The 24,312-nt window shown below is 36.7% G+C and overlaps 2 protein-coding genes and 1 pseudogene across 3 annotated transcripts in view; 1 reads left to right on the top strand and 2 right to left on the bottom strand.

Moving 5' to 3' along the window:
• Nucleotides 1–245: 245 nt before the first annotated feature.
• Nucleotides 246–8,661, bottom strand: LOC113120910 (ankyrin repeat and SOCS box protein 2-like; annotated as a pseudogene).
• Nucleotides 8,662–11,785: 3,124 nt separating this feature from the next.
• asb2a.2 (ankyrin repeat and SOCS box containing 2a, tandem duplicate 2) lies at nt 11,786–17,805 on the bottom strand. Its single transcript, XM_026291038.1, has 10 exons — nt 17,577–17,805; nt 17,093–17,317; nt 15,730–15,852; nt 15,195–15,364; nt 14,963–15,118; nt 14,639–14,884; nt 14,360–14,531; nt 12,963–13,530; nt 12,614–12,767; nt 11,786–12,515 (listed from the first exon to the last, which is right to left on the bottom strand). Exons 2-10 carry the CDS (start codon nt 17,308–17,310, stop codon nt 12,364–12,366), a joined length of 1,959 nt encoding a protein of 652 aa, XP_026146823.1. The 5' UTR covers nt 17,311–17,317; nt 17,577–17,805; the 3' UTR covers nt 11,786–12,363.
• Nucleotides 17,806–20,659: 2,854 nt separating this feature from the next.
• LOC113120904 (serine/threonine-protein phosphatase 4 regulatory subunit 4-like) overlaps nt 20,660–24,312 on the top strand; it is a 20,456-nt gene continuing 16,803 nt past the window's right edge. The window contains exons 1-2 of one of the 2 annotated variants that reach the window (XM_026291036.1): nt 20,660–21,788; nt 22,793–22,866. In XM_026291036.1, coding sequence (XP_026146821.1) covers nt 21,684–21,788; nt 22,793–22,866 — 179 coding nt within the window. In that variant the 5' untranslated portion in view covers nt 20,660–21,683. Of the gene's footprint in view, nt 21,789–22,492; nt 22,587–22,792; nt 22,867–24,312 lie in introns of those variants that run through there. The other variant, XM_026291037.1, reaches the window with a different exon arrangement.

Below are 24,312 nucleotides of genomic sequence, written 5' to 3'. Positions count from 1 at the left end.
ATTATTCTGAAAGAAGAAAGTCACACACAACTAGGATACTTCGAGGGTGAGTAGAAGATGGATGCATTTTCATTTTTCGGGTGAACTAACCCTTTCAGTATATTTCTTAATACTTTTAAGAAATATCTACTATACTGCAAAACGTATATATATATATATATATATATATATATATATATATATATATATATATATATATATATATATATATATATTACTGTTTTCTGTCACTTTCGGCTTTCATGCCATTTTAAAAAAAATTGCATATAGAGACAAAATAAAGTACTGTACATACCTACTAAATCTATCCAATACATGTTCCCTAAATTCTGTTTATGCCTGATAATTACATATAAACATTATGGCATTTTATTAGACTATTAAGTAGTGCATATGTGCAAATACTGACTCAGAACAAAAGCCATTTATTCCATAATTTAAGCTCAGTGCAAGTTCTGCAAACAGATGAGTATGATTTTCTAATTGCATTGTTTTCTCCGTGTTCACTACGAGTCAACATTCAAAAGCAGGCTTAAAACTGTTCTTGCTCTCGTTCTTGATGATTTAGGAATTTGATCAGCCTTGGAGGAACTGGAAGCCTTTGAATCTTCTTCAGTCTCTTGATCCCGAGCAGCTGGCGGATTTTCAGTCTGCAGAGCTGCATGAGTGGGCGTGGAGGCGCTGCAATCAGAACCAGTGAATGAATACACAGGTGACTGAAATCATTTGCATATATGAATAATTTAAGTAAAAGCTATGGGTGCACAGACTCGCTTTCTCTTTGATGCACTGCCACTCGTGGTAACTGTCCAGATGTTCAGTGAGTCGTGCACAGAGTTTCACATGCCCAACATAGTCAAGCAGCACGTCTATAATCGGTCCTGCCCAGCGGGAGTAGTTTTCGGTGGAGATCATCTCACAGAACTAGTAAAAAGTGGTGGAAAAAGTGGCAATATACAATTCAGAAAAAAATATTACACTGTATGTAGAATTGGCTTCAGGCCACTCACCTGAACACAGGTCTTTTCTACAACATCATCTGAATCGTATCTCGGATTACGCCTAGTCTTTATAGGTGGATGAGGATTGCTGCCATAATTGCAATTGAAACATGACAAGGCATCACAGCCATTATCCATTAGATACTTCAGTAAGGTCAGATACTTCATGCAGAACATAATACTTGCTGGAAAGGTAGTTGGATGAGTTGGGATGTAGGCATTGACATTAGCACCATGTTCCACCAGCAAAGTCACTGTCTGGATGCAACCCTGCCTCAGGGCCACCAGGAGCGGATTGAACGCGTCCAGGTTTGGATTAGCACCAGCCTTCAGGAGCATGGTGGTAGCATCGATGTGTTGTTCATGACGGCAAAGTATAGAGCTGTGCTGCGCCGATCTTCATACATCATAGAACGATCTTCAGACAGCGTGGCATTGACGTCAAAGCCGGCCTCGATTAGGGCTTCAAGAATATCGTTTCTGTTGCGCTCTGCTGCTAAATGGAGGGGACTGATACCTGTACGTCTCACTCTGGCCTTGCTTGTGGCTGGGATCAGCATGGATATGATACTGAAAATTAGAAGTCGTTTGTTCTTGAGTGTTATCTTGCTAGTGTACACCTAAATACTCTTGGTTAGAATTTCACTATTAGGGTGAAATGTCTATTATGAGATGAAATAATTATACCATAAAAAGGCTAGTAATATATAGATATATAAACCTTTGAAAAGTTTGTTTGTAGTGATTAGCAATAATTAAATTATAGAGGAACAGTTCTAGGGTTGGGAACCGAAATCTTTTGTGTAAAAAACAAAAACAAAAAAAAAACAAAAGGGAGTGAGTAAGGTATGGTGCCCAGGAGATGACATGGTTGGTTCACATGGTTTGGAAAGTTTAGTGCAAGTGTGAGTGCATAATATTTATTATTATTATTATTACTAGGTTGTATTTTACATTCATGTAGATACATTTTTTGCTTCGTTTCCAACTCTTTACGTTCTGAGCATTTTTGTAAATAATGGCCTACTGTAAATGCTTGACATGCAAATCAAGCTTTGATTATGCTGACGGTAATTTTTGCTGGAATGCAGTTTAAATTTAACACATATTTCATTTTATATCGGCTAATTAATAGACCATAATTATAAATACTATAGTGTTTCCTTGAGGAATTAATCATTCATATAGTTTCATTTCTAAATGAAAACACAACACGCTCATCAAAAACAGCGTAGTGTAGTCCATTTCCTAAACAAATAGGTTTTATGAGTTGTTTCTTTTCCGTGAATCAGAAACAAAATATGTATTCTGATTCCTTCTAATAAATGTAATAAATCAAACTTATACAGCTTACAGCTAACTGTGGATGAGTGTAGTCACAGTGTGTAGTTAAAGATACAGTACACCTTAAGTGTAGTCAGTGTTTTTTTTAGATGTATTTTTTCTCACTTTATCAGGATAGGACAGTATTTAGACAGGAAGCAAAGTCTGTCAGCTGGGACTGGATCTTGGGACCCCCGAACTGCAACAGCGCTCATTTGTTCAAACAGTTAAACACACCTAATGCAATAATTGTTACACATATTTATTGCTTAACAATAATTAAAAAAAAAATTTTATGAGCTGTTAAGGAACTGAAATAGTTAAAAGGAGCCGGAAGCCAGGATCATCAAATTCTTTACGATTCCCAACCCTAAACATGTCATGCTATCAAGAATTATGCTATGGGATGATTAGTTTTACTGTTAGGTGAGAAAAGACCCTACACGCAATAAACTAGAAGAGTTATGACATGTATGTCAGAAGAAAGAGCACTTATCTGAAATGGTATTTTGCAAACCATTTGCTCTTACTTGAGTTAGCTTGAGTTAAGGTTACAGGTTACAGGATTAGCACCCTCTTGCCACAGCACTGCTCTAAAGCACCCATTGAGACTTACTTAGTTGCCCTGACATTTTTGCAGCTATTCCCGAAAGTGAGGAGGTCTTTGCTGAAAATTAATGCAAGATTATGAGATGACTAAACCTTAACTCTTAACAACCAATGGCCTTCGCATATAAATAAACCGTGACCTGAAAAAAGTCCTCCCAAAGCAAATTCATTCATTCATACAAATTATTTATTTAGTGAATTCTGAATTCATACCTGTCATTGCCACGCTGGGCAGCAATGTGAATTGGCAACAGTCCTGTTTTGCCTGGCTTGTTGGCGTCTGCATTTTGAGATAGAAGAAACTCTACAATGCCCTCATGACCATTTTTACAGGCCTCATACAGCGCTGTGGCTCCATCCGCAGCCTGACTGTTGAGATCTGCACCTGAATGAGGCGAGATGCATTACATGTCAGATGCATTTCATCACAAAGCAACAGTGGAAGAGAAACAAGAATAATGTTACCATTTTTTAAAAGCATGCGAAGTGCATCCACTTTTCCACTTTGGGCAGCAACAAAGATAGGAGTGATTCCGTACATGTTGGGTATGCTGACTTTGGCTCCGGCTTTCATCAGCATCTCACAGATTTCCACATTGTTCCTGCACACACTCTCATGGAGAGCGGTCCAGCCTTGAATACAGTTCTTATTCACAGAGGCGCCGTAATTCAGTAATATGGCAACCATCGCTGGGTTCTCCTTCTCACAAGCTACAGATATGTATAGAAATGCTAAGTTTTCCATTACACCACTGAAGGCCATATTAAAGGAAGAGCAGAACAACAAAAAATCTTCTTTTTTTTTGTGAAAAAATGATGTGGCTCTAGGCTGGTAATACAGGATTTTAAACTTCAAGATAGATAGATAGATAGATTATTGAATGTTTACTAATATGATATTACCTTTGTAAAGAGGAGTCTCCTTCTCCTTATTGGCAATATCAGGATCGGCTCCTTTCTCCAGAAGGCACTCCATACATGCAAGATGTTCCCTGGTCACCGCTATCATTAAAGCTGTCTGCTCTTTCAAAGTGCGCTGGTTGATCATCCCAGGTTGAGCTATAAGAATAGAAACCATGATCAAAGCCCGAACAATCTGATAGAGCTTGGCTAAATAAAGTTTAATGGAGTAATTCTCAATTGAGTGCACTCTACCTCTCAAAATAATTTTAATACATTGATCTTGTCCATAATATGCCGCCTCATGCAAAGGAATCCATCCATCTTTATTTGGTTTAAGGAGGTTGCAGTCTGGTTGCTTAACCATCAGTCTCACTGATCCCACATCTCCTTCTGAAATTGCCTTAACAATAGGCTCAAGCTCCCTAAAGAAGAAACTTCTTTCGCTTTTATGCATTTAGTGCTGCAGATAAGATGTTCAATACCCCTCTCATATTCATCATATTCATGTTAAAACATATAACATATATTACCATTCGAAAGTTTGAGTTCTTATGCATCACGGCTTTTTTCAACATTGATAATCAGAGAAGTTCCTCGAGAAGCACATCAGCATATTAGAATGATTTCTGAAGGATCGTGTGACATTGAAGACTGGAGCAATGATGCTGGAAATTCAGCTTTGCCATCACAGGAATAAATTATATTTTAAAATATAAACAGTCCTTTTAAATTGTAACATTATTTCACAGTATTACCATTTTATGTATTTTTTATAAACAAATGCAGCCTTAGTGAGCATGACATTTATTTCAAAGACATTAAAAAAATCTTACTGATCTAAAGGTTTGAAATGGTAGTGTATATTTTATGCATTTGGAGTACTGTATAATGACACTGAAACATACAGTATGGTCATATATAAAACATATTTAATTAATAGCTCTAGAGACTTAAAATATTTGATTAATCCTTTATATTTTTTATTATATCATAATCTATTTATGATAGTCTTTTCAAACACACCACACTTTTCTGACACATATGCTTACTAATGAGCACACATTGTCATGTAATTGTGTAATCACTCACTCTTCAGGCTCAGGGGCGACTTGCATACTCCCATCATATTTTCGGTAGGCCACCATTCGCTTGCCACAACCAGTCATAAAATGACTTACTGAAATCACATCCTGTGTATTTATCGTTTCTCTGGACAAAAAAAGCAAAGAGTTGATATGAGTTAAATTAATGTTGCATTAGATCACTAGCTATTGCACAATCACTGGGCTGCCACTGAAAGGCGATGGGATCATTTTTTTTTATCTACACTATTTTCTAATTAAATTACTTACGTGATATGTTTGCAATTAAAAAAAATCTACCACTGGAAGAGTAGTTTTGAAGTCAGATTACAGGGGAAATTTGAACAAGTGGATTGAGGCACAGCAAAGGATAGCGTCTCTATTTTTATGCATGGTGGCATGTGAACTAGAACTGCGCTTGCTCCAATGTTGGCCTCTGAACGAAGAGGAACAGGTGTGAAGCAGTTGTGTCAGTCATCGGAGAAGATGCAGTAGACATCTGTAATTGATATTGTGACCCTCCTTGTGAGATGAATCAGCAAAAGGACATTTAATGTGGCAATAGGTTTGATAAGTTTCCTGTATTGCATAAATAATATAAACTAATTAGCTATTTAAAAGACAAATTTAGCTTGCTGTGTAAGTTTGATGTTTGCTGTATAAGAAAATAAACATGTTGAATATGCTCAGTAAAGGTCAGTGTGAGTATGATGTATTAAGCACTGCTTATTTTATACTCACAGTGAGAGTTTGATTTATGACGGCACTTCATTTCAGGTTGAATGAAGCACATCAAACTGTACCTGGGTGGATTGGCAGGACACGCAGCTGGTTCTGTCTGCTGTTGGGGTCGATGTGATGGTGGAGCTCGGCGTGGGCTTGCTGGCCTGTTTACAACAGGGCTCTTTGAGTTTTCAGTGCCTGGCCCAGAGTTCTGGGCATCAGCGATGCTTCGCTCGATTGCCAGCTGCATGAGCTCATCATCAGACAGGTTGCTATAGAGACTGTAGTCAGCAAATTCCAGGTTGGAGCCTGTGGCACCCGGCATGGACACATGGCCGGCTGCCATGATAGATCCTGGGACAATCAAAACTTTCATTACTTAATCAAACTACTGGACTAACATCTGTTTGCGTGCATACTTATCACAGAAAGCTGTTATTAGAAATTTCATTAGCTTGCTTGATTAGAACAGACAACTCAATTATTTAATGGTGAATCTGACAGAATTTTTGATTTCATGTTTTTGAAATAAAGTGTCATATGTTCACTGAGGCTGCATTTATTTGATTAATAATACAGTTAAAAAATGTGATTTTGTAAAATATATCTACAAATCAAAATAACTTTTTTTCTATTAAAATGTAATCATTTCTTAAGTCTCACACTAGTATACATACACAAACAGTGCATTCAGAAAGTATTCAGACCCCCTTCACTTTCTTTCTATTTTGTCGTTTCAGCATGATACTACTAGTGTTTAAATACATTTTCTTCCTCGTTAATCTATACTCCATACAAACAGTGAAAACAGAATTTTAGCAAAGTAAATGTATTAAAAATAAATATCAAATTTACTATTTGCTATGTGTCTGTGTGATGTTCAATAGGGTAATATCCTTGCTTTCTATGGAGAGTCAGAGAGCACTCAGATTCCATCAAAATTGTGTTCTGAGGATGATTGAAAGTCTTATGGGTTTGGAACAACATGAGGGTGAGTAATTAATGACAACATTTTCATTTTTGGGTGAACTATCTCTTTAAAGACCGATATTATTCAAAGTTCATACAATCCTCATCAACAGTGACATTGAAGGGGTCATAGGATGCAATTTAAATTTTTCCTTTCTCCTTTGAGTGTTACAAGCTATTGGTGCATAAAGAAGATTCTAAAACGCCCCCACATGTCTACAGTACATCACAATGTGGTAAGATTTGCATAACGCCAACCAAATGTTTACGCAAAGAAAGAAGGTGTAGCTTTTATTCTCGCTGTTGCTGCCAGCACAATGTTGTGGAGAAGCTGTGTGTTTCGTTGTGAAAGCGAAACTACTTTGTTTGGTTCTTCCAAAAAAGGACACAACTAGAAATCAGTGGTTAAGTTGTATTTACAACACTGTTCTGATACAGTTCAACTCAAATATCCAGATGTGTGCAATGCATTTTTACAGAAGATGAGGACTATTTCCTGTGAGAGTATAACAAAACTGTCTCTTTCTATAAAGTGGGGCAGTTTCAACTTTGCAAGGACAGTCTGGCACTTCTGACTCACAACCTGCAAGTACGTTAACATATATAAAGGATTTGCCACTGATGATTCAGACGCGAGTTTTGAGCCGTATGTAGAGTAGAGCTTGTTGTTTGTAATTTCTCTGATGCAGATATGGATTTATGTTTATGCGGCACAATACGCAACATGTAAAAAGACAGAAGTAATTATGTCTCCACTGGATGCAACAAATGCCTCATATGTAATGGGTATTATTGTTTTTGTCTTGTATCTCCGGGACACATGCCACCACAGGTGAGGGGCGTAACATTTCCGTCACACGCTTGAGGCATTCGGCCAATCATAATGCACTAGATAGCTGGCCAATCAGCACACACCTCGCTTTTCAGAATGGTGAGCTTTGTAAAAATTTACGTGTTTCAGAAACGCAGGGCATAGGGGAGAAACAATAATGTACAGCATGTAGAAAATAATGCATAAACGCATTTCATTACACGAACCACACAAAATAATGTTCTTTTTTGCAATGTCATATGACCCCTTAAAAACATGTTTTAGGCTTAATATCAAGGAATGTGCATTCTTCACAAGTAGTACTCCAAATAAGTTTAATTATAGTTTTATAGTAAGTATTGAGCGATATGTCAGTTAATATGTCAAAAGTCTTTAACTGTACTTTGTATGAAATAAATGTATTTTAAACATAGATATATTGTACAAATAATTTTTTTTTATTTTTTTTTATTGTTTTGTGTTTTAGTTTTAATTGCTTTGTGTGTGTGTGTATTTTCAAGCCTCATTGAGAAAAGGTTGACATAAAATGCAGAAAATAACTGAACAGTCAGTCACAGGAAATTTATAATTTATAAGTTTGCAAATACATACATTTACCCTTAAAGGGATAGTTCACAAGAGCTAAAAACGTTTAGACAAGAATAATTGCGCCTCAAAATAAGTTTTTTTTTTAAACAATGTTGGTAACCATTGACTCCCATTGTATGGACAGAAAAATAAAACCAAAATAAATAAAAAACATTCAAGACATTTCTCAAAATATCTTTTTATAGTAGAAAGTCACTGGTTTTGAACGACATGAGGGTGAGTAAATTATGACAAAGTATTTTTAGCATTCAAAAAATAAATCGTACAATTAAAACTTTTGAAATAGCAGGTAAATGTGAATTTAAAATAAAAGATCATTTGAATTAAGCTAAAGAGTGTGATTCATTACCCCTGCTTAAAAAATAATGATCCTTCTCAACATTTTTACAATATTAGGGCACCACTATATAATGCACCTTCATCCAAAACACACAAACACAAGCCAGAACAAACACCAAAAAACAAGCTACTTACCACTTCAAAATGTTTTACTTTCCTTTTCCCTTCTTTAACTACGTGTCAGATTTCCAAACAGGAAAGTTTGTATTGTTTATCCCAATGTCTAGTGGCACACTTGACGCTTGCACAGGGACCGGTTTGGCTCTCTGCAAATAGAGGCCTTTAACTGTCACCCCACACCCGACTGTTTAGAGTGCATTCTGAGTACACGTGATACACAGTATGCCAAGATCTGCCTCTTAGCTATTGCTGTTCTTGAGGGGTTGCAGACCTGGTGTAGATTACATTAAGAAATCTTTGAGCTCTAGTGCAATGAATTGTGCTTCGAGAAAAAAAATTAACTGAAAATATCCAATACAGATGATTTATTCATAGATTTATACAGATAATTAAAAAATAATTTAAGCGTGTAGTATGTATCTGTAAATAATAGTTGGACTTCCCTCCATACATTGGCTTTGTTAAGTCAGGCCGTTAGTGCCTAACTGGGTTAAATTGTTTAGCTGTTTTTGCTGTGTCAGGTTACAGGTGTGTCAAGGCTACGAGACAAACACTACATAGGATAGCATTGTGTGAATGCTTTATTCCTTATTTATAGATGAAGCTGTTACGTTAAGGTCAAGTGGACATATCAAGGTTATAAACTCATTTGGTACTCTGTTTGGGCTGATGCAACTGTGATCCACTTTTAGTTGTCATTGTGTATAATGGATGAATAATTTGACAAAGGTTATCAAATAAGCAAGAGGGTTGTTTGTGTAACACACAAGGTTAGTCTGCAGATTTGCACCTTCACATTTGTGTGAGCTTGTTTCATCATAAGGTCTTCTGAGGGTCAGAAAGAAGACACCTCAGTATTTGTACAGACACCAGTGGCATTTTAATGTTCTGACTATAAAAAAAAAAAAAATCTAGATTCTGCTTGACATTTGTAAACAATTTTGTTGAGTCAAGTAACCTTTATTTATATAGTGCTTTTAACAATACAGATTGTGTCAAAGCAGCTTTACAGTATTAAATAGTAAAAAAGGGAACAAGTCGTGCCCTAATGGTTGTGTGTTTGAGTCTAGGGCCGGCAGGAATTGTAGGTGGGTGGAGTGCATGCACAGTGCTCTCTTCACCCTCAATACTACGACTGAGGTGACCTTGGTCATACTTCCCAGTTCAAGAACTCTAGCTACTGCATTTTGGACCTGCTGGAGTTTGTTTACTAAGCATGCAGAACAACCACCCAATAAACTATTACAATAGTCTAACCTTCAGGTCATGCCTGCATGAATTAACATTTCTGCATTTGACATTAGTTAAATAATTTTGACATAGGTCGTAATTTTGATACATTTTTGAGATGGAAAAATATCATTTTACAAATGCTAGAAACGTGGGATTTAAAGTAGAGAATGTTATCAAATAGCACACCTAGGTTACTAACTTATGTCGAAGAATTGACAGAGCAGCCATAAAGTGTTAGACAGTAATATACTGTAGGTTATTACATATGGAGGTTTTAGGTCCAATAATTAACACCTCTGGATTTTTTTTTCCAGAATTAAGCAGTTAGAAACTATTCATCATCCAGTTTTTTATACCGACTATGCATTCCTTTAGTTTTTCAAATTGATATGTTTCGCCGGGCCACAAAGAAATATAGAGCTGAGTATCATCAGCATAACAGTGAAAGCTACTTTATTACTGTGTTTCCTGATGATATTTCCCAAGGGTAACATGTAAAGCATTAAAAGTAATGGCCCTAGTACTGAGCCTTGTGGTACTCCATTCTGCACTTGTGATCGATATGATACCTCTTCATTCACTGCTACGAATTGATGATGGTCAGATAAGTACGGTTTGAACCCTGCTAATGCACTTCCATTACTGCCAACAAAGTTTTCTAGTCTATTCAAGATAATGTTGTGGTCAATAGTGTCGAACGCAGTGCTAAGATCCAGTAGCACTAATAGATAGATAAAACTATGATCAGATGATAAGAGCAGGAACTCTCTGAAAACCACACAGATACCATTTTGATATTGAGGATATTACCTTTTCTAGTATCTTTGACAGAAAAGGAAGATTTGAGATTGATCTGTATAATTAACTAGTTCTTTGGGGTCAAGTTGTGTTTTTATGAAAGGCTTAATAACAGCCAGTTTGAAGGTTTTGGGGACATATCCTATTGACAATGATGAATTAATAATAGTCAGAAGGGGATCTATGACTCGTGATGGTTTAGATGATCCTCTAGTGGAGACTGAGTGGATTTGTTTCTCAGGGTATCTGAGATGTGATACTGTGGCTGACGGCTACATGCTTACAATTTAATCTCTAATAGTATCGATCTTGGAATTAAAGTAGTTTTGCAACACTTGCTGATGCTTTATTTTTCATTAATTTAGCCAATGTATTGAATAAATACCTGGGGTTATGTTTGGTTTTTTTCTAAAAGAGATGAAAAGTAATCTGATCTAGCAGTTTTAATGCTTTTCTGTAAGATAAGATAGATGGTTTTGCTTGTTTAGCACTAGCGTTAATTACATAATGTTTAAGATTATTTATTATTTATTATGGCCAGTATTTGGTACTTTCGTGAATGCGTGTTGAAGACTCAAACGGAAGAGAAAAAATTGTTAATTGTTTCCATGCATTGAACGTGCCAGTTGCAGTGCTGATTATGCAAGGTCAGAAAGCTCTCAGATTTATTCAAAAATATAAAAATGTCTTTATTTTTGAAGATGAATGACGTTCTTACAGTTTTGGAACGTCATATGTATGAGAAATTAAAGACAGAATTTTCATTTTCGGGTGAACTATCCCTTTAACTCTATATTTATTGATTTATTATTTATTTTTTAAAAAGGACAAGATTACAAGTTCAGAGCAAGAATGGTTGCAAAGGTTATGTTTAAATGTGTTTGGCTTATTGGTAATTATAGAGCTTATCTAATCCACAGTTACCTTTATGCACATCATATAGTAGTCTGAGATTCAAATGAACCTGTCAGCATCTGTTAACATTGGCCAGCACTTGTTTTCAATGACTGAACATGTTAAATCAGTGTTTGTTGGGTTGATGTCTGAGAAGTGACACACTTGTCTGGGTTTGTCGCCGCACTGTGAATTGGCCTGAAGTTTTACTGCAGCTGGTTCACTTTACCGTTGTTTTTATGTAGTTTATAAAAACTTGTGATTTTGACGACCAGCTCAAACTCATCTGTCACGCAGCAATGATAGTTCAACAAACATAAACAAAACTGTGCAGATGCGAGAGTTTTATTTCACTGAACACTGAGACAGTCTCAAGCCCATAGAAAAACCACAAATTTACAATAATACTGCAGGATTTACAGAAAACTCTAAGCTTAAATTCTGCTTGGAATCTAAAAAGTTAAATCACTGTTAACTAATTTACAATTCTAATTATGTGTACAGGACATCTTCATTATGCTAAGCTCTAATTTTACTCAGGAATCACTTAACTAATTTACAAGTGCAGTTTGTCTTCATGATATTATAAATTCATATTAGGTGTTTAATGCATAGTGACTTATAGTCACATAATAAAAAGCCTTAGTGTGCAACTAAATGTACTTTTTAGTTATGCACCTATGTAAATACATTTACATATTTCAAAACTGAAAGCCATGCTGGAGTTACTTGTGTGCTTGTTCTGATATTTTATACTCTATGTATACTATATACATTTGAATATTATTTTATTTACATTGAAAATAATTACCCATACGAACAGAAAATAATTATGCTAAATGACTGTCAGATCTCAAGCTTTTAAATGTAAAATTAATTACACAATGCCTGTCACAAAAGGATTTAAAGCAGCATGTTCTGTAAACAATTAAGTATTGCTTGCTGTTCATCACGGTATATTTTCAAATGATTCCCGTTCATAACTCAAAAATTTGAGCAGTCTCCCTGGTAGAGGAAGAGCACTGATTTGCCATAGTCTGTGAATGCCCAGTCGTTGACGAATCTTGAGTCTGCACAGATGCATCAGAGTGCAAGGAAGAACTGATAAAGAGAGTGTTTGGGTTTCAGTTTAGTTCCATTCATTTGTAAAAAAAATAATTGAGTACTGCATATTAAGAGATTATAAAGAATATTCTTACCTGATCTTTCTTTAATATGAGCCCAATCTTTGTTGCTTTCTAGAAGTTCAATTATTCGAGAGCAGAGTTTAACATGTCCCACATAGTCAAGTAATGTGTCTATGATGGCTCCTCCCCAGCTGATGAATGAAGGAGTAGAGATGATCTCACAAAACTGTAAATAAAGAAATACAAATTATTGAATTAACTAAAAATTCTTTTTTTTAAATAAATAAATAAATATTTTTTTTAAAGAATAATATAAAAATAATTAAATAAAGCATACAGACAGTTTTATAAGAAAATATTTTATAAGACATTTTGATCTTAAAAAAAAGATATATATATATATATATATATATATCTATACCTCTACACAGTATCCTGGTTCATCATTTAAAAAATACATTGTTTCTTGTGCATTTCGTCTTTGTTTGATGGGGGGATGAGGATTACTGCCATATTGACAGTTAAAACATGCTAGTGCATCACAGCCATTGTCCAGCAGGTACTTCATCATCACTTTGTACTTCATACAGAAAACCAATACTGCTGGGAAGCTGGTAGGATGAGTTGGCAGTAGGGCATTGACATTAGCACCGTGCTTCACCAGTAAGGTCACCATTTCCATATTTGCTATCCTTACAGCCACCAGCAGGGGGTTGAAGATATCCAGGTTTGGATCAGCACCTGCTTCTAACAGCATAGCAGCAGCCTCAGTGTTTCCGTTTATCACAGCTGAGTACAGAGCTGTGCTGCGATGATCTTCATACATATTTGACCAATCATCTGACAGCTTTACGTTGACATCATATCCTCCCTCAATTAATGTTTCTAGAACATCATCTCTGTTACGTTCTGCAGCCAAATGAAGAGGACTGATGCCGGAGTTTCTAACTTTGACCATGTTAGTTCTGGGGATTAGCATGGCAACAATGCTGAGGGAGATGAGAATGAGTCATATTTATTTCTTAATCAGTACTTGAATTAAAAAGAAGGCATAAAAATCTGCATACCTTGGCTTAGTAAGACATGTGCACTGTAAAGGGTTAATTTAGTGATAATGATTGGCAGACTGTCACTTTCCACTTATTACATGGTTATATGCCAAATAAAGAAATACATGGACATAAACTGAAATTGTTTTATAATTTTACTGGTAGGTTGAATTATGATTGAGCTTCAGCTAAAAAAAAAAAAAAAAAAACTATTCCATTACAATTTACAAAACATATTACATTTGTTGGAGCCATTAGCTCACACTATTTTCAACTTATTTTTTTAATAATCATGTATAACATTTGAACAGTGGAAAACTACATTACCCATGAAGCTTCAAAGAACGCTCCACAAATCAGAGAATCGCAGGGAGCAAAGCAAGTCAAAAGAACAATGTAACTCCAGACAATTCCCATGAAGCACTGAAAATCTCTGCATGCTTTTAAAACACTTGAATATACATGCAATAAAAAGGAAAATATTGTTTCTCTATCTAAAAAAATAAAATAAAAATTCCATTGTTTTTAATAGCATTTGCAATGCTTTATGGGACTGTAGTTATTTCCTTCATTAATACACAGACTTGCACCCTTGTGTCTTAGCTCCTTTTTAAAATATTTGTTCTTTCATTTATAAGTTTGTAATGTTGTGCTCCACCATATAGCTGTATGCTTTGATTCATGCAAATCACTAAACACCATGATTACATTTTCCAAAGAGCCATGTTATAATGATAAATATTAAATGAACTGTAGTATGCCCTCTAACCTGTCATGACCATTCTTTGCTGCAACATGAATAGGAAGTAATCCAGTTTTGTTGGCTTTGTTAACATCAGCTCGTTTTGACAAGAGTATCTCAACAACTTCAGCATGACCATTCTTTGAGGCCTCAAACAATGCGGTTGCATCATCATTTGCCTGGGTATTTATATCACCACCTAAAGAATAGATCAAAGGTTAATGCTACTAGAATAAACCTGAGTAATTAATACTTTTTATTTCTGTTTTTCATCCAAAAAACAATATATATATATATAAATCTTACCTTTATATATTAGGTAGTTAAGCACATCAACAGCATTACACTGAGCAGCCGTAAACAGAGCATCAATGCCATAAACATTTCTGGCCCACAGCTTTGCCCCTGCATTTATCAACATCTTACAGATCTCTAACATTTTGTTCCTCACTGCTTCATGTAGCGGAGTCCCACCTTGAACACAGGCTTTTCTTGGTGAAGCTCCAAATCTCAAAAGAAGCTCCACTATCTCTTCATTAGCTTTCTCACATGCTGTAAAAATCAAGAGCGATTATTCAGACCATTTCCTGGTCATTAGTTGTTGAAAGATATCATGCTAAAATGTTTTACCTTTGTACAGTGGCGTCTCCCACTGGTTGTTTGCCAGGTTAGGATCAGCTTCTTCCTCTAAGAGGTGCTTGACACAAGAAACGTGTTTGCGACTCACGGCCAGCATGAGCGGTGTCTGATTTCTGTTTGTTCGTTTGTTTATTGTATCTGGTCTGGCTGTGGAAACAATGGAATACAACCATGATTTTTGAGAATGTGATTCTGGACATTATAAAAATGATTAATTCATCACCTTTGAGCAAAATCTTAAGACACTCCACATTGCCATAGTATGCAGACTCATGAAGCGGTAACCAGCCGTCTTTATTGGGTTCATCAAGAGTTTTAGATTTTAAATGAATGATGTCTTGTAGAGCTTTTGCATCCCCTCTCCAAATGGCAGAGAGAAAAGGGTCTAAATCACTGAAAGAACAAATATGCAAACAAATCTTAAGAAGAAGAATCTTTAAGTCTGTTATCTCAGTGGATGAGCCAATATGAATGATTACTCTTTTTGTTCACAATGTCCTGTAAGGTAATCCTTGACCTATTTTCATTTTCACCGATTATTTCTGTAAGTTACATTCTTATGCCAATAGGTGGTGATATGTCATGAGTTATGAGCAAATCATTGACTTGTTCTTTCAAATGATTAAGGAAGGAAACAATATGGTGTTTGGAACATTCGGAAAGTGGAGGGATATTCAGAAAAAGAGCACACACACACACACACACACACACACACACACACACACACACACATAAATTACATTTGTCTTGATACTCACTTAACTGTCTCTACTTTGACCCGCAGGTGTCCATTGTGCCTTGTCCAGGCAATCACCTTTTCTTGGTCTTTACTGAAGAAATGATTGTGAATGTTTCTGTCAATTTTTCCACACACATTCTCACTGAAAGGAAGAAAGCAACAGTGCTTTTTATATATTTGCAAGTAGTGGAGTAGGCAGAATTTTATTTTTGGGCAGACCTGGGCAAAAGGGAGCGGGTACTAGGCTAACTAACAGATGGAGTCCAAGTGTGATGCAAATCCATGCCCAATGGTTATGTAGCAATATTTTAAGTATTTATGTTTTAAACCAGGAAGGCAAGCTAAAGGATATCACACAAGCAACGTGCAAACTTTGTGCACGCGTTTTATGCCGCTGAACCTTTTATTCTCAGTCAATTCACCAGAAAGTGAAAGTAAAAACGTATTCATTTCATTGATGATTGCAGTGTTAACAATAATTTTAATTATAGACCAATAATTAATTGTATAGCTAACAAACCTGTTTTAAAAGACATTTTTAAAAACATTCTCAGTGAGTAGTAATCTAGCTTAATCTTTTATTATTACTGCAGTGCATCAGTTATCCGGTGATGCACTATGAAATTAGCCTACTGCGGGGAAAATTTATTGTAAGGTACAGGTTGTAGGACCTGCCACAAGGGGGCGCACTACCAAAACAATAACAATCGCGTGGTTTGATGACGCTTGACGGCCATCAATCAGGCGGAAAGATAAATCATGGATTTAATGCAAGTTCAACGATTTGCGCGAGTAGATTACATACAAAGTCAATGCCAAGACGCGATCAGACTATGGATCAGATGCGTCCTTGCGTGGGTCTAGAGACGCGATGCCCTGTGTTTGCCGTGTATGTCGCATAATACTAATCTTGTTGATCATTATAATAGCATACCTTTTCTGTAAAGATACGAATCAAAACAACTCACCTGTCAAGTAAAACACAAGCAAGATCGGCATATCTTTCTAGTTGAAGTTTGTCGCAAAGCTACTTCTGCATTTGACCATGGTTTCTACGTCAGTAAAGGCAGTAACAAAGGGTAACTAACGTCATTGACAGGCGACTGCACTGCCCCATGTCACTGTTTAAAATGGGAATTTTCTCATGATTTACAAGTAGTTGAAAACATTGGAGATATTGTTAGTAATCAGCTGGACAAAATATATAACTCTAGCCTAGTGGTTTTTGGATATTTTACTGCAAATATCTTACAAATTGTACCTTTAATAATAATAGGCATAATAATAATAAGAATGTAACAGGCCCTAATTGAAAATCATTGCAAAAACCCCATGTTACAACCTTTATTTTTGTTGTACATGACAACAGGGAAAGAAATCACCTGGGAGGGTTTGCCGAGTTAGGGTTGCATGGCGGTGGTTGTGTAGCTGGCTGTGTGTGGGCATGCAGTTGTCGATTCTGCCATGGAGTTACATTTGTATCAGCTAGACTTCGTTCAATGGCTAACTGCAACAGCTGTTCTTCAGACAAGTGTGCATAAGCACTGAAGTCCTCCAGGTCATCTTTTGTTGTCATTGAAGAAGCCATTGCTGCTGCCATTTTGCACCTGTGATAGTAAAATGCTCAGATATTTGAAAACTGATGAACACTCAGATAAGTTCTAATCAATCACACAAACTGTCAAGAGAATAAATTAATAAAAAAATGTAATAATATATTTACATGTTAAAATATCAGGTTATTTTCCGGGTTTTGCCATTGATCAGTAAACATAAAAATTTCAGTTTTTCAACTGTACACAAGTTCCTTTATAAGTCCTAACAACATCATCACTATAAATCATCACTACTATCAAGTCCACCTACCTTTCTACAGGAAATCAGTAATTATACGTTGAATTAGGTGTATGTGGATCTTCAACCTTATCTGTACAGCAGTTGCTCCTGCGTGAGGTCTTGACTTCATGTCATGGAGTGAAGAAGCAGATTGTCTTATAAATATATCTGCCTGGCTTGCATGTGATTCATTAGAGCATGTCTGGCTTCGATGTGACATGATCTTCCTTGCATATGGGCCAAGAGAAGAGGAGATCTGTTTTGAAACCGGGAATATCACTTTCCCCCCTGAAACTAGAAAAAAAAAAACATTTAATCCTGAACTTCCATAAATTTGTTATAAATGATAATGAAGTTGACAGATCTTGCAGCTTGGACTTCATTCAGTGGTTAAATATGCAAAAACAACAGGAATATATAAATATACTGTTTACAAATATGTTTCACACGTGTGAAATAATACATTTCTTTATAATCTCTTAATTGGCAGAATTCTTTTTTTCTTATATGGAACATTATAGTCTGTGAATATACTTTAGACGGTACAAAAAATCACAAAAGCTGTCTATTTATGGTTGAATAAGATACTTTACTTTTGTACCTTATTTACCCAATAAAGAAATCATAAGTGTCTTATAAATGTACTGTATATAATATATATTCTTTTGAAAGGATACCACCCCAGTGACATCTTTTGAATTTTTCTGAGTGTAAAGAGTAACATTGTGTCCTATAATCACCAGTCAGGCTTTCTACACACTGTTCTGCACTATACCATGCATTATTTATATGAGTAAATATCATTATATGGTCTGATGCTTCAGTGACCCAATTTTCAAGACAGCTGTCTTTGAATGCTGGCATGTGCTAGAAACCTCTCTGTGACACTGTAAACATCTCAGATGGATACCCATACCACTTGACCTATTAAATGACTCATGTGTTTTCATCTGTAGCAGTGTGGCAATAAGGTCTGACGCTGCAAAATAGTGCATGTGATAATGAAGTCTGAAGGTAGATGCATGTTAATAGTAAACCAGTTTTCTAATCAACATTTGTTTCTTCAGTAGAAGATTTTTAACACAGACCTTTGCAGTCTGTCAGTCTTATAATGGAGGTGAATGGGAATCATGGTTAAAACATACAATAATAATAATAAAAAAAAACATACATAAACAAAAAATCAAATTAAACCTTGCGTCTCATGACGATACACTGATGTGTAAATACACAAAACGTTTGGTCTGTGCAAGAAACTGAACAGTATTTATATTGTGTTTTTTAAATTTTTTTTTTTTTCACCTCTGATTCACGCAATCTCCGAACTGTTCAAACTGTACTAAAAACGTCCTCCTGAGCGCATTCTCAAGCAGGTACATGAGGCATCATCTTCTTCTAAGCTAGAGAAGAGTAGTTCACGCATGTGAAGTCTTTAATTTTTATATATTCATATTGGTTTACAGATATTTTCAGATATCCAAGACTGCACATGTTGAGATGAGAATATGTTACAGTTGACCATTGTAAGTCTATCGGTGATGTAGGAAACTTAGATCAGGGGGCTAAACATGGATTCTATAGCAGCTTTTTTACTGTTGGGCCAGTGTGAGCCAGTCCTTAACAGACCTGGTGGAGCTAATAGCCTGCTTATTCAGTCGAGTCTGTTTCTCTTTATTTGAAGTCACAGTAGCCTATATACATCACATTTAGAAATAATTATAATTTCTATATTTTTATAAAAACTCCCAAACAAAAAACATTGTTATATTTTTCTGACATAGTTTATGCTGAGCTAAACTCTCGAGACGAGACTTATGACAGATAAAATATAGGCCTTTGTTCCGAAATAAATACACAATTGTGATAGAGAATAAGAAATTGACTTCTGATTTCTTCAAGTGGTCACATTTACCATGTTTACTATGGTAATGTTAATGGGTAGTAGCCTATGCATAGTCTATTTCTGCCTTGTATGGCGATATAATCCACATCAGATCAAGTTATTTCAAAGACTCGCTTGCTGACTGAAAGTGAGTTTTGAGCTCATCTTATTTTAAAAAGTTTTTTAATGCTGGTGTTCTAGAATGTTAGCTTAATGAAATGATCTGCGGCACAGACGCTCTCCAGATGCAGAGAAACTCAGCCTTTGTTCATTAACACTCCTCTTGCCCCAGGTGGCCTGCTTTGGCCCAAGGTTTTCGTCAGGCCAAAAAACCTGGGACATTGTTCCCGAGGAACCACCGATGAGGCACAATCAAGCCCTGGAAGTGAAAGTGGAATCGCGACTGGCACTGGCACGCACTAGCATACATGCTTTTGGCCTGACAGTGGAGACGTGGCTTAAGAGATCCCAGTGGTAAAGAGACCAACCCTTTCCAGCTGGCCTGATATGACCTGTTATCCAAGAGGGATATAAACAAGGATAATAAAGATCTCTGGAGGCCAGACTGGCTTAAAAATAGGTCTGTATATTATGTAGAAATAACCTGACTCCTGCATGACTTCTGCAAATCAGAGTGAATAATAATTCAGTAGACGTTTTACTGACTTACTGCATTTTAGCTTTTGAAGACTGACAGTTTACCACTTGGCCTTTGTGCCAGTCTATTTGATTCATTACTTGGAAGAGCCCAACTGAGACTTAAAGCAATATTTACATGTAAACAATATTGAGACTTAGTGTCGGTGCCACGTGGGTTGGGGGGCCTGGCCTATCCACTTTGACCCCTCACCTCTGGTGCTGTTTCCATAGTGGCTGCCCTGATTTTAGTCTGTGAGACAGGGTACTGCCCTGGGAAGGTCTCCCAGGCTGAAAAATACACAGATTAAAAGTGAAATGTTTTCATTTCGGTTCGTTCTTAGCAAAAATGTATAGTTATGTATATATATTTATATATATTTTTCGTTTAGGTTATACAATGGGAAATAAAAACAGTAGGCTACTGCATTTAGAAAGAATTCTTATCAACAGAATTCTTATTAACTTTGCTATTCTTGAATTTTCAAACTGCTAACACTTTGCACATTCGAATTATGCCTTTACTGTATGACCAAAACTGACAGAGTAGTCTATTTTATGTTTTCAGCTTACTTTTTATCATTCTTAATTGTTAAATGTGTTAGCCTGAATAACTGTGCGCCGACGCTGGTTTACAAGTTTACACAATGAGCAAAACGTCACACTTTCAGTTTGTTCCAAGCCTAATGTTTACCCGGAATTGGCCATATTTAGAATATTATGCCGTAAGTAAACGTAATCAATTACAACACGACAGTTAAACCCACTGAGTAGATGCTCTGAGCTCCGAGTCCCTCGACTGAACGCTATGACGTTCCAGCCGCTCTGAGCTGCTGTGGCATGCTGTCTCCATGGAAACCAGTTTAGTTGGTGCAGTGCGTTTGCGTGGTTTTAACAGTTCTGCTCGCTAGCACATCCACAATATAAAAGACGTAGCTTTTATGAAACGATCCGTGTTGCCATTTGAGCTAGATTTACAGAGGATTACTTGAGGTGAGCATGAATTAGACAAAATGCACGGTTTTCCCGGGAGGAGTTTTTTCGACATGCCATTTTTTTCAACTTTGTTGTCGTTTTATTAGCGAGCTAACGTCAACCGAGGCATGTGAACATGCATGTGTGACCAGGTTAACCTGCACATGTTGTTTACGCCAGTAGCGCTCTTACATTTAGGAATATCAGGGATATTTTCTTCTTATGACAACAGCCATATCTGGATGGTTTTTATCATAAGCGGGGGAAGGATTTCATTTTTGATCACCAGCACGCTCTGACCACTAGCACTCGACATCTCGAGCTGCTTCAGTGGGGAAACGCGTACCGAATCCATCTTTTTCTCGGAAAGTAAGCAACAGTTCTAACGCAGAAATCCATTTCTGTGTGCCGTAAGCGCACGCTCGTCAGCTGAAAGCGTGTGTAGAAACTGCACAAACAATTGAACACCATTCAAATAAATTAGTGATAGATCAGGCTTTGTAACCAGTGGGACGCGTTTGTCGTGGGAGGACTATCCTCTCTTCATCAAAGACATCACATCAGTCATTTACTGTCAAGGAGCCACAATAATGACAGGACTCTGACACCCGCGTCTGACACATTGACTAAGACACTTAGGACAGATGTTTGTCAGGAAAATGACGCCGAGCCAGTCCAGTCTGTTTGGAGAGATAGATGACCTGCAGGATCTTACTTTCATCGAGAGACCCATACGCAGGAGCCTGAAGGTAACGTTATGTATACGATTTTCTTCTCTCGATAAATGACTGCTAACTGTTTGCTTTGTATAGGGTAGTTCTCAAAAACTCTGTAACAATGAGGCATTTAATGATTGAATGCTTGCTGTATGTTAAGAGTGGAGGAATTTTTTGGGACGGTCAGGTGATTTCTTTACGGAAAGACTAAAACAGAAAAGGCTTCCGCTTATTTTGTTGCGCACGCCATTACTGTTTATTCTATATAAATTATCGCGTCGTTCACTCTTATCTTTATGTGAAGTAGTAGCTGTAGTAGCATCCTTAGGGAAGGACTGGGGTTGCCCACTTCAGTCTGCTGAGTGACGCAGTTTCTGTCAGCTGTCCGCATCACCGCTTCGCCTCCTCGTTTTCGCGCCTCACCACTGCGGAATAGAGGATTTCCACTTCAAACCAGAACCTTATTCCCATCACTACCGCGAATTCTTTCACGTAAAGCGGTTGCATTCACATGGAGTTGTGTGAACGTCGTGTTGGGCGTCTCGGCAATCATGTACCTGGCGTCAGTAAAGTTGAGCAAGGATTCTCTCTCATCTCTTCACGTATTCGGGAAAAATGCAACGCCTACAGAGGGGGCGGGTGTTTTCTGTCCCTTATCTTTTTTTTTTAATGGGGAGGTTCCAAAAAACATCGTGGCTCTGAGAGCCCTAAAGTAATAGACTAGGCACCCACGAATGGCTCCCGTCCCCCACACTATCTCTTCCCACGCAGTACCTCTTGCCTCGCATCCTACCTCCCTGCAGCCTCCTCACATATTTGGCTGAGTCATCTGTAAGGGAATGTTGCCCAGTTACTGGCCATTCTTTATTTAAGATGCACTACTTTTCCAGATTTTGTCTTTGCTATGGAGCCGCTCATCATTTTATGCTAATGACTTTTGCTTCCTTCTTTATTAGAGCACTGTGTTTTTCTTTTTGTAAAGAGCAGATAGCAAGGCCAATTTTCATAGCTGTTTGTCTCGTTTCCACTATTTGCAGACCGCAGAAGAGATTGACAAGCTCACAGTGGATGAAGATCTGAATGACATAGAGCGAGCTGTCTACCTTCTCAGGTAAAATATGACCCATTTGTGGTAGTGCTACTATGACTGATCTTTTCTGTAATATTTTAGGACTAGGTTTTTTAGTTTTATTAGTTCCAAGTTTGCTGGATTAAATGCCAGTTCACACCAAGAATTCAAACTGTAAAGATACATCCATACCTACGAACGACAACCTTTTTATTATAAGCGCGAGCTGCATGTTTTGTTTCTTTTTAAAAGCTTGATTTATTTAAAGTCAAGTGCATTCTGATTGGTTGTCTATGTTTTTATCGTTCATCAGCTTGAAAAAAAATGTTATTCTGAATTCTATAAAGTTGTGATGTGACGGTAGTAGTGTCAGATCATTTCTTCCATATTGTGACATACATCAGAGTTAAAATATGATTAAAAAAATACATGGGACTTGGTTCCATCTATCGGTTGTTGATAGGATGGATCGATTCTCTCATTCAAACGGTTTCAAGCATAAACCTCTTAAGCCACATCATCTCATTCTTGAGTAGGAGGCTGAGGCCTCTAGGGTTGCCAGTTTTGTTTCTAGTTAAAACTATGCCATGCTTTGCATCATTAGTCAAGTCTGTGGATCCCAGATTGTTGAAATCAGTTGTGCTCATTACTCTTTCTTTCCACTCAACACTCTGGAAACTGTTAATCCGCGTCAGCGTTGTTAGCTGCAACTGTTTAGCCAAATGTGTATCCGGGGTAAGCTGACCGCACAACAACAACTCAATGCTTGCTGACTGGCACAGAACATCCAGTGGGTCAGGGCAGGTGGTGTCATTGCCGCTCTACTAGTCTTATGAATTATGGATCTCTTGAATTGTCTCTCACTAATATCTAGGTAGAGCTACCATGCTCATCTCATCTCAACTTTGGGGAGTCACCACTCTAAAGTTTAAATGTAACTGTCTCTTAGATGCAGGTTTAGTATTGATATAGTATATATGATCATTAAAGTCAGATTTCCCTAGAATCTGCACATCTTGGATTTGTTTAATCTTACAGTATCATGAATTTAAAGTTAGCAAATGCACATCAGTATATTCTTGGTTAAACTTTGTCTTAGTCGAGTTTTAGGCAAGTTTAAGAAGTTAACACTGAACCAAAGTTATAACAGAGGGGACACTTTTAATGACTAGATTTTTTTTATACAGTATACTTTTTGTTCTTATACCTGTTTATCAGCATTAATATAACATAAACCATTACAAGAGGGTACCTCTGGTATATCTTATTTTAAAAGTGGTTTATACATCATGTTTATATGTAGGTATAATATAGGCCTATATGTAATATTTATGTATTTGTATATGATATGATTACTCCGTTCTAACATTAACAAGCTAGAAAAGCTACGTGATGAATATCTATCAGTCATATATACCGTAAATGAAACTGGTAGAATTTCTGCACTAAAATATATATATATTTCATGTGATAGTTTATTGTTATTCA

This window comes from Carassius auratus, chromosome 20, assembly GCF_003368295.1.
Source record: "Carassius auratus strain Wakin chromosome 20, ASM336829v1, whole genome shotgun sequence".
In the NCBI taxonomy this organism is placed as follows: domain Eukaryota; kingdom Metazoa; phylum Chordata; class Actinopteri; order Cypriniformes; family Cyprinidae; genus Carassius; species Carassius auratus.
Note: the sequence above shows the minus strand (reverse complement) of the source record. Positions and strands in the feature narration are given on the sequence as shown.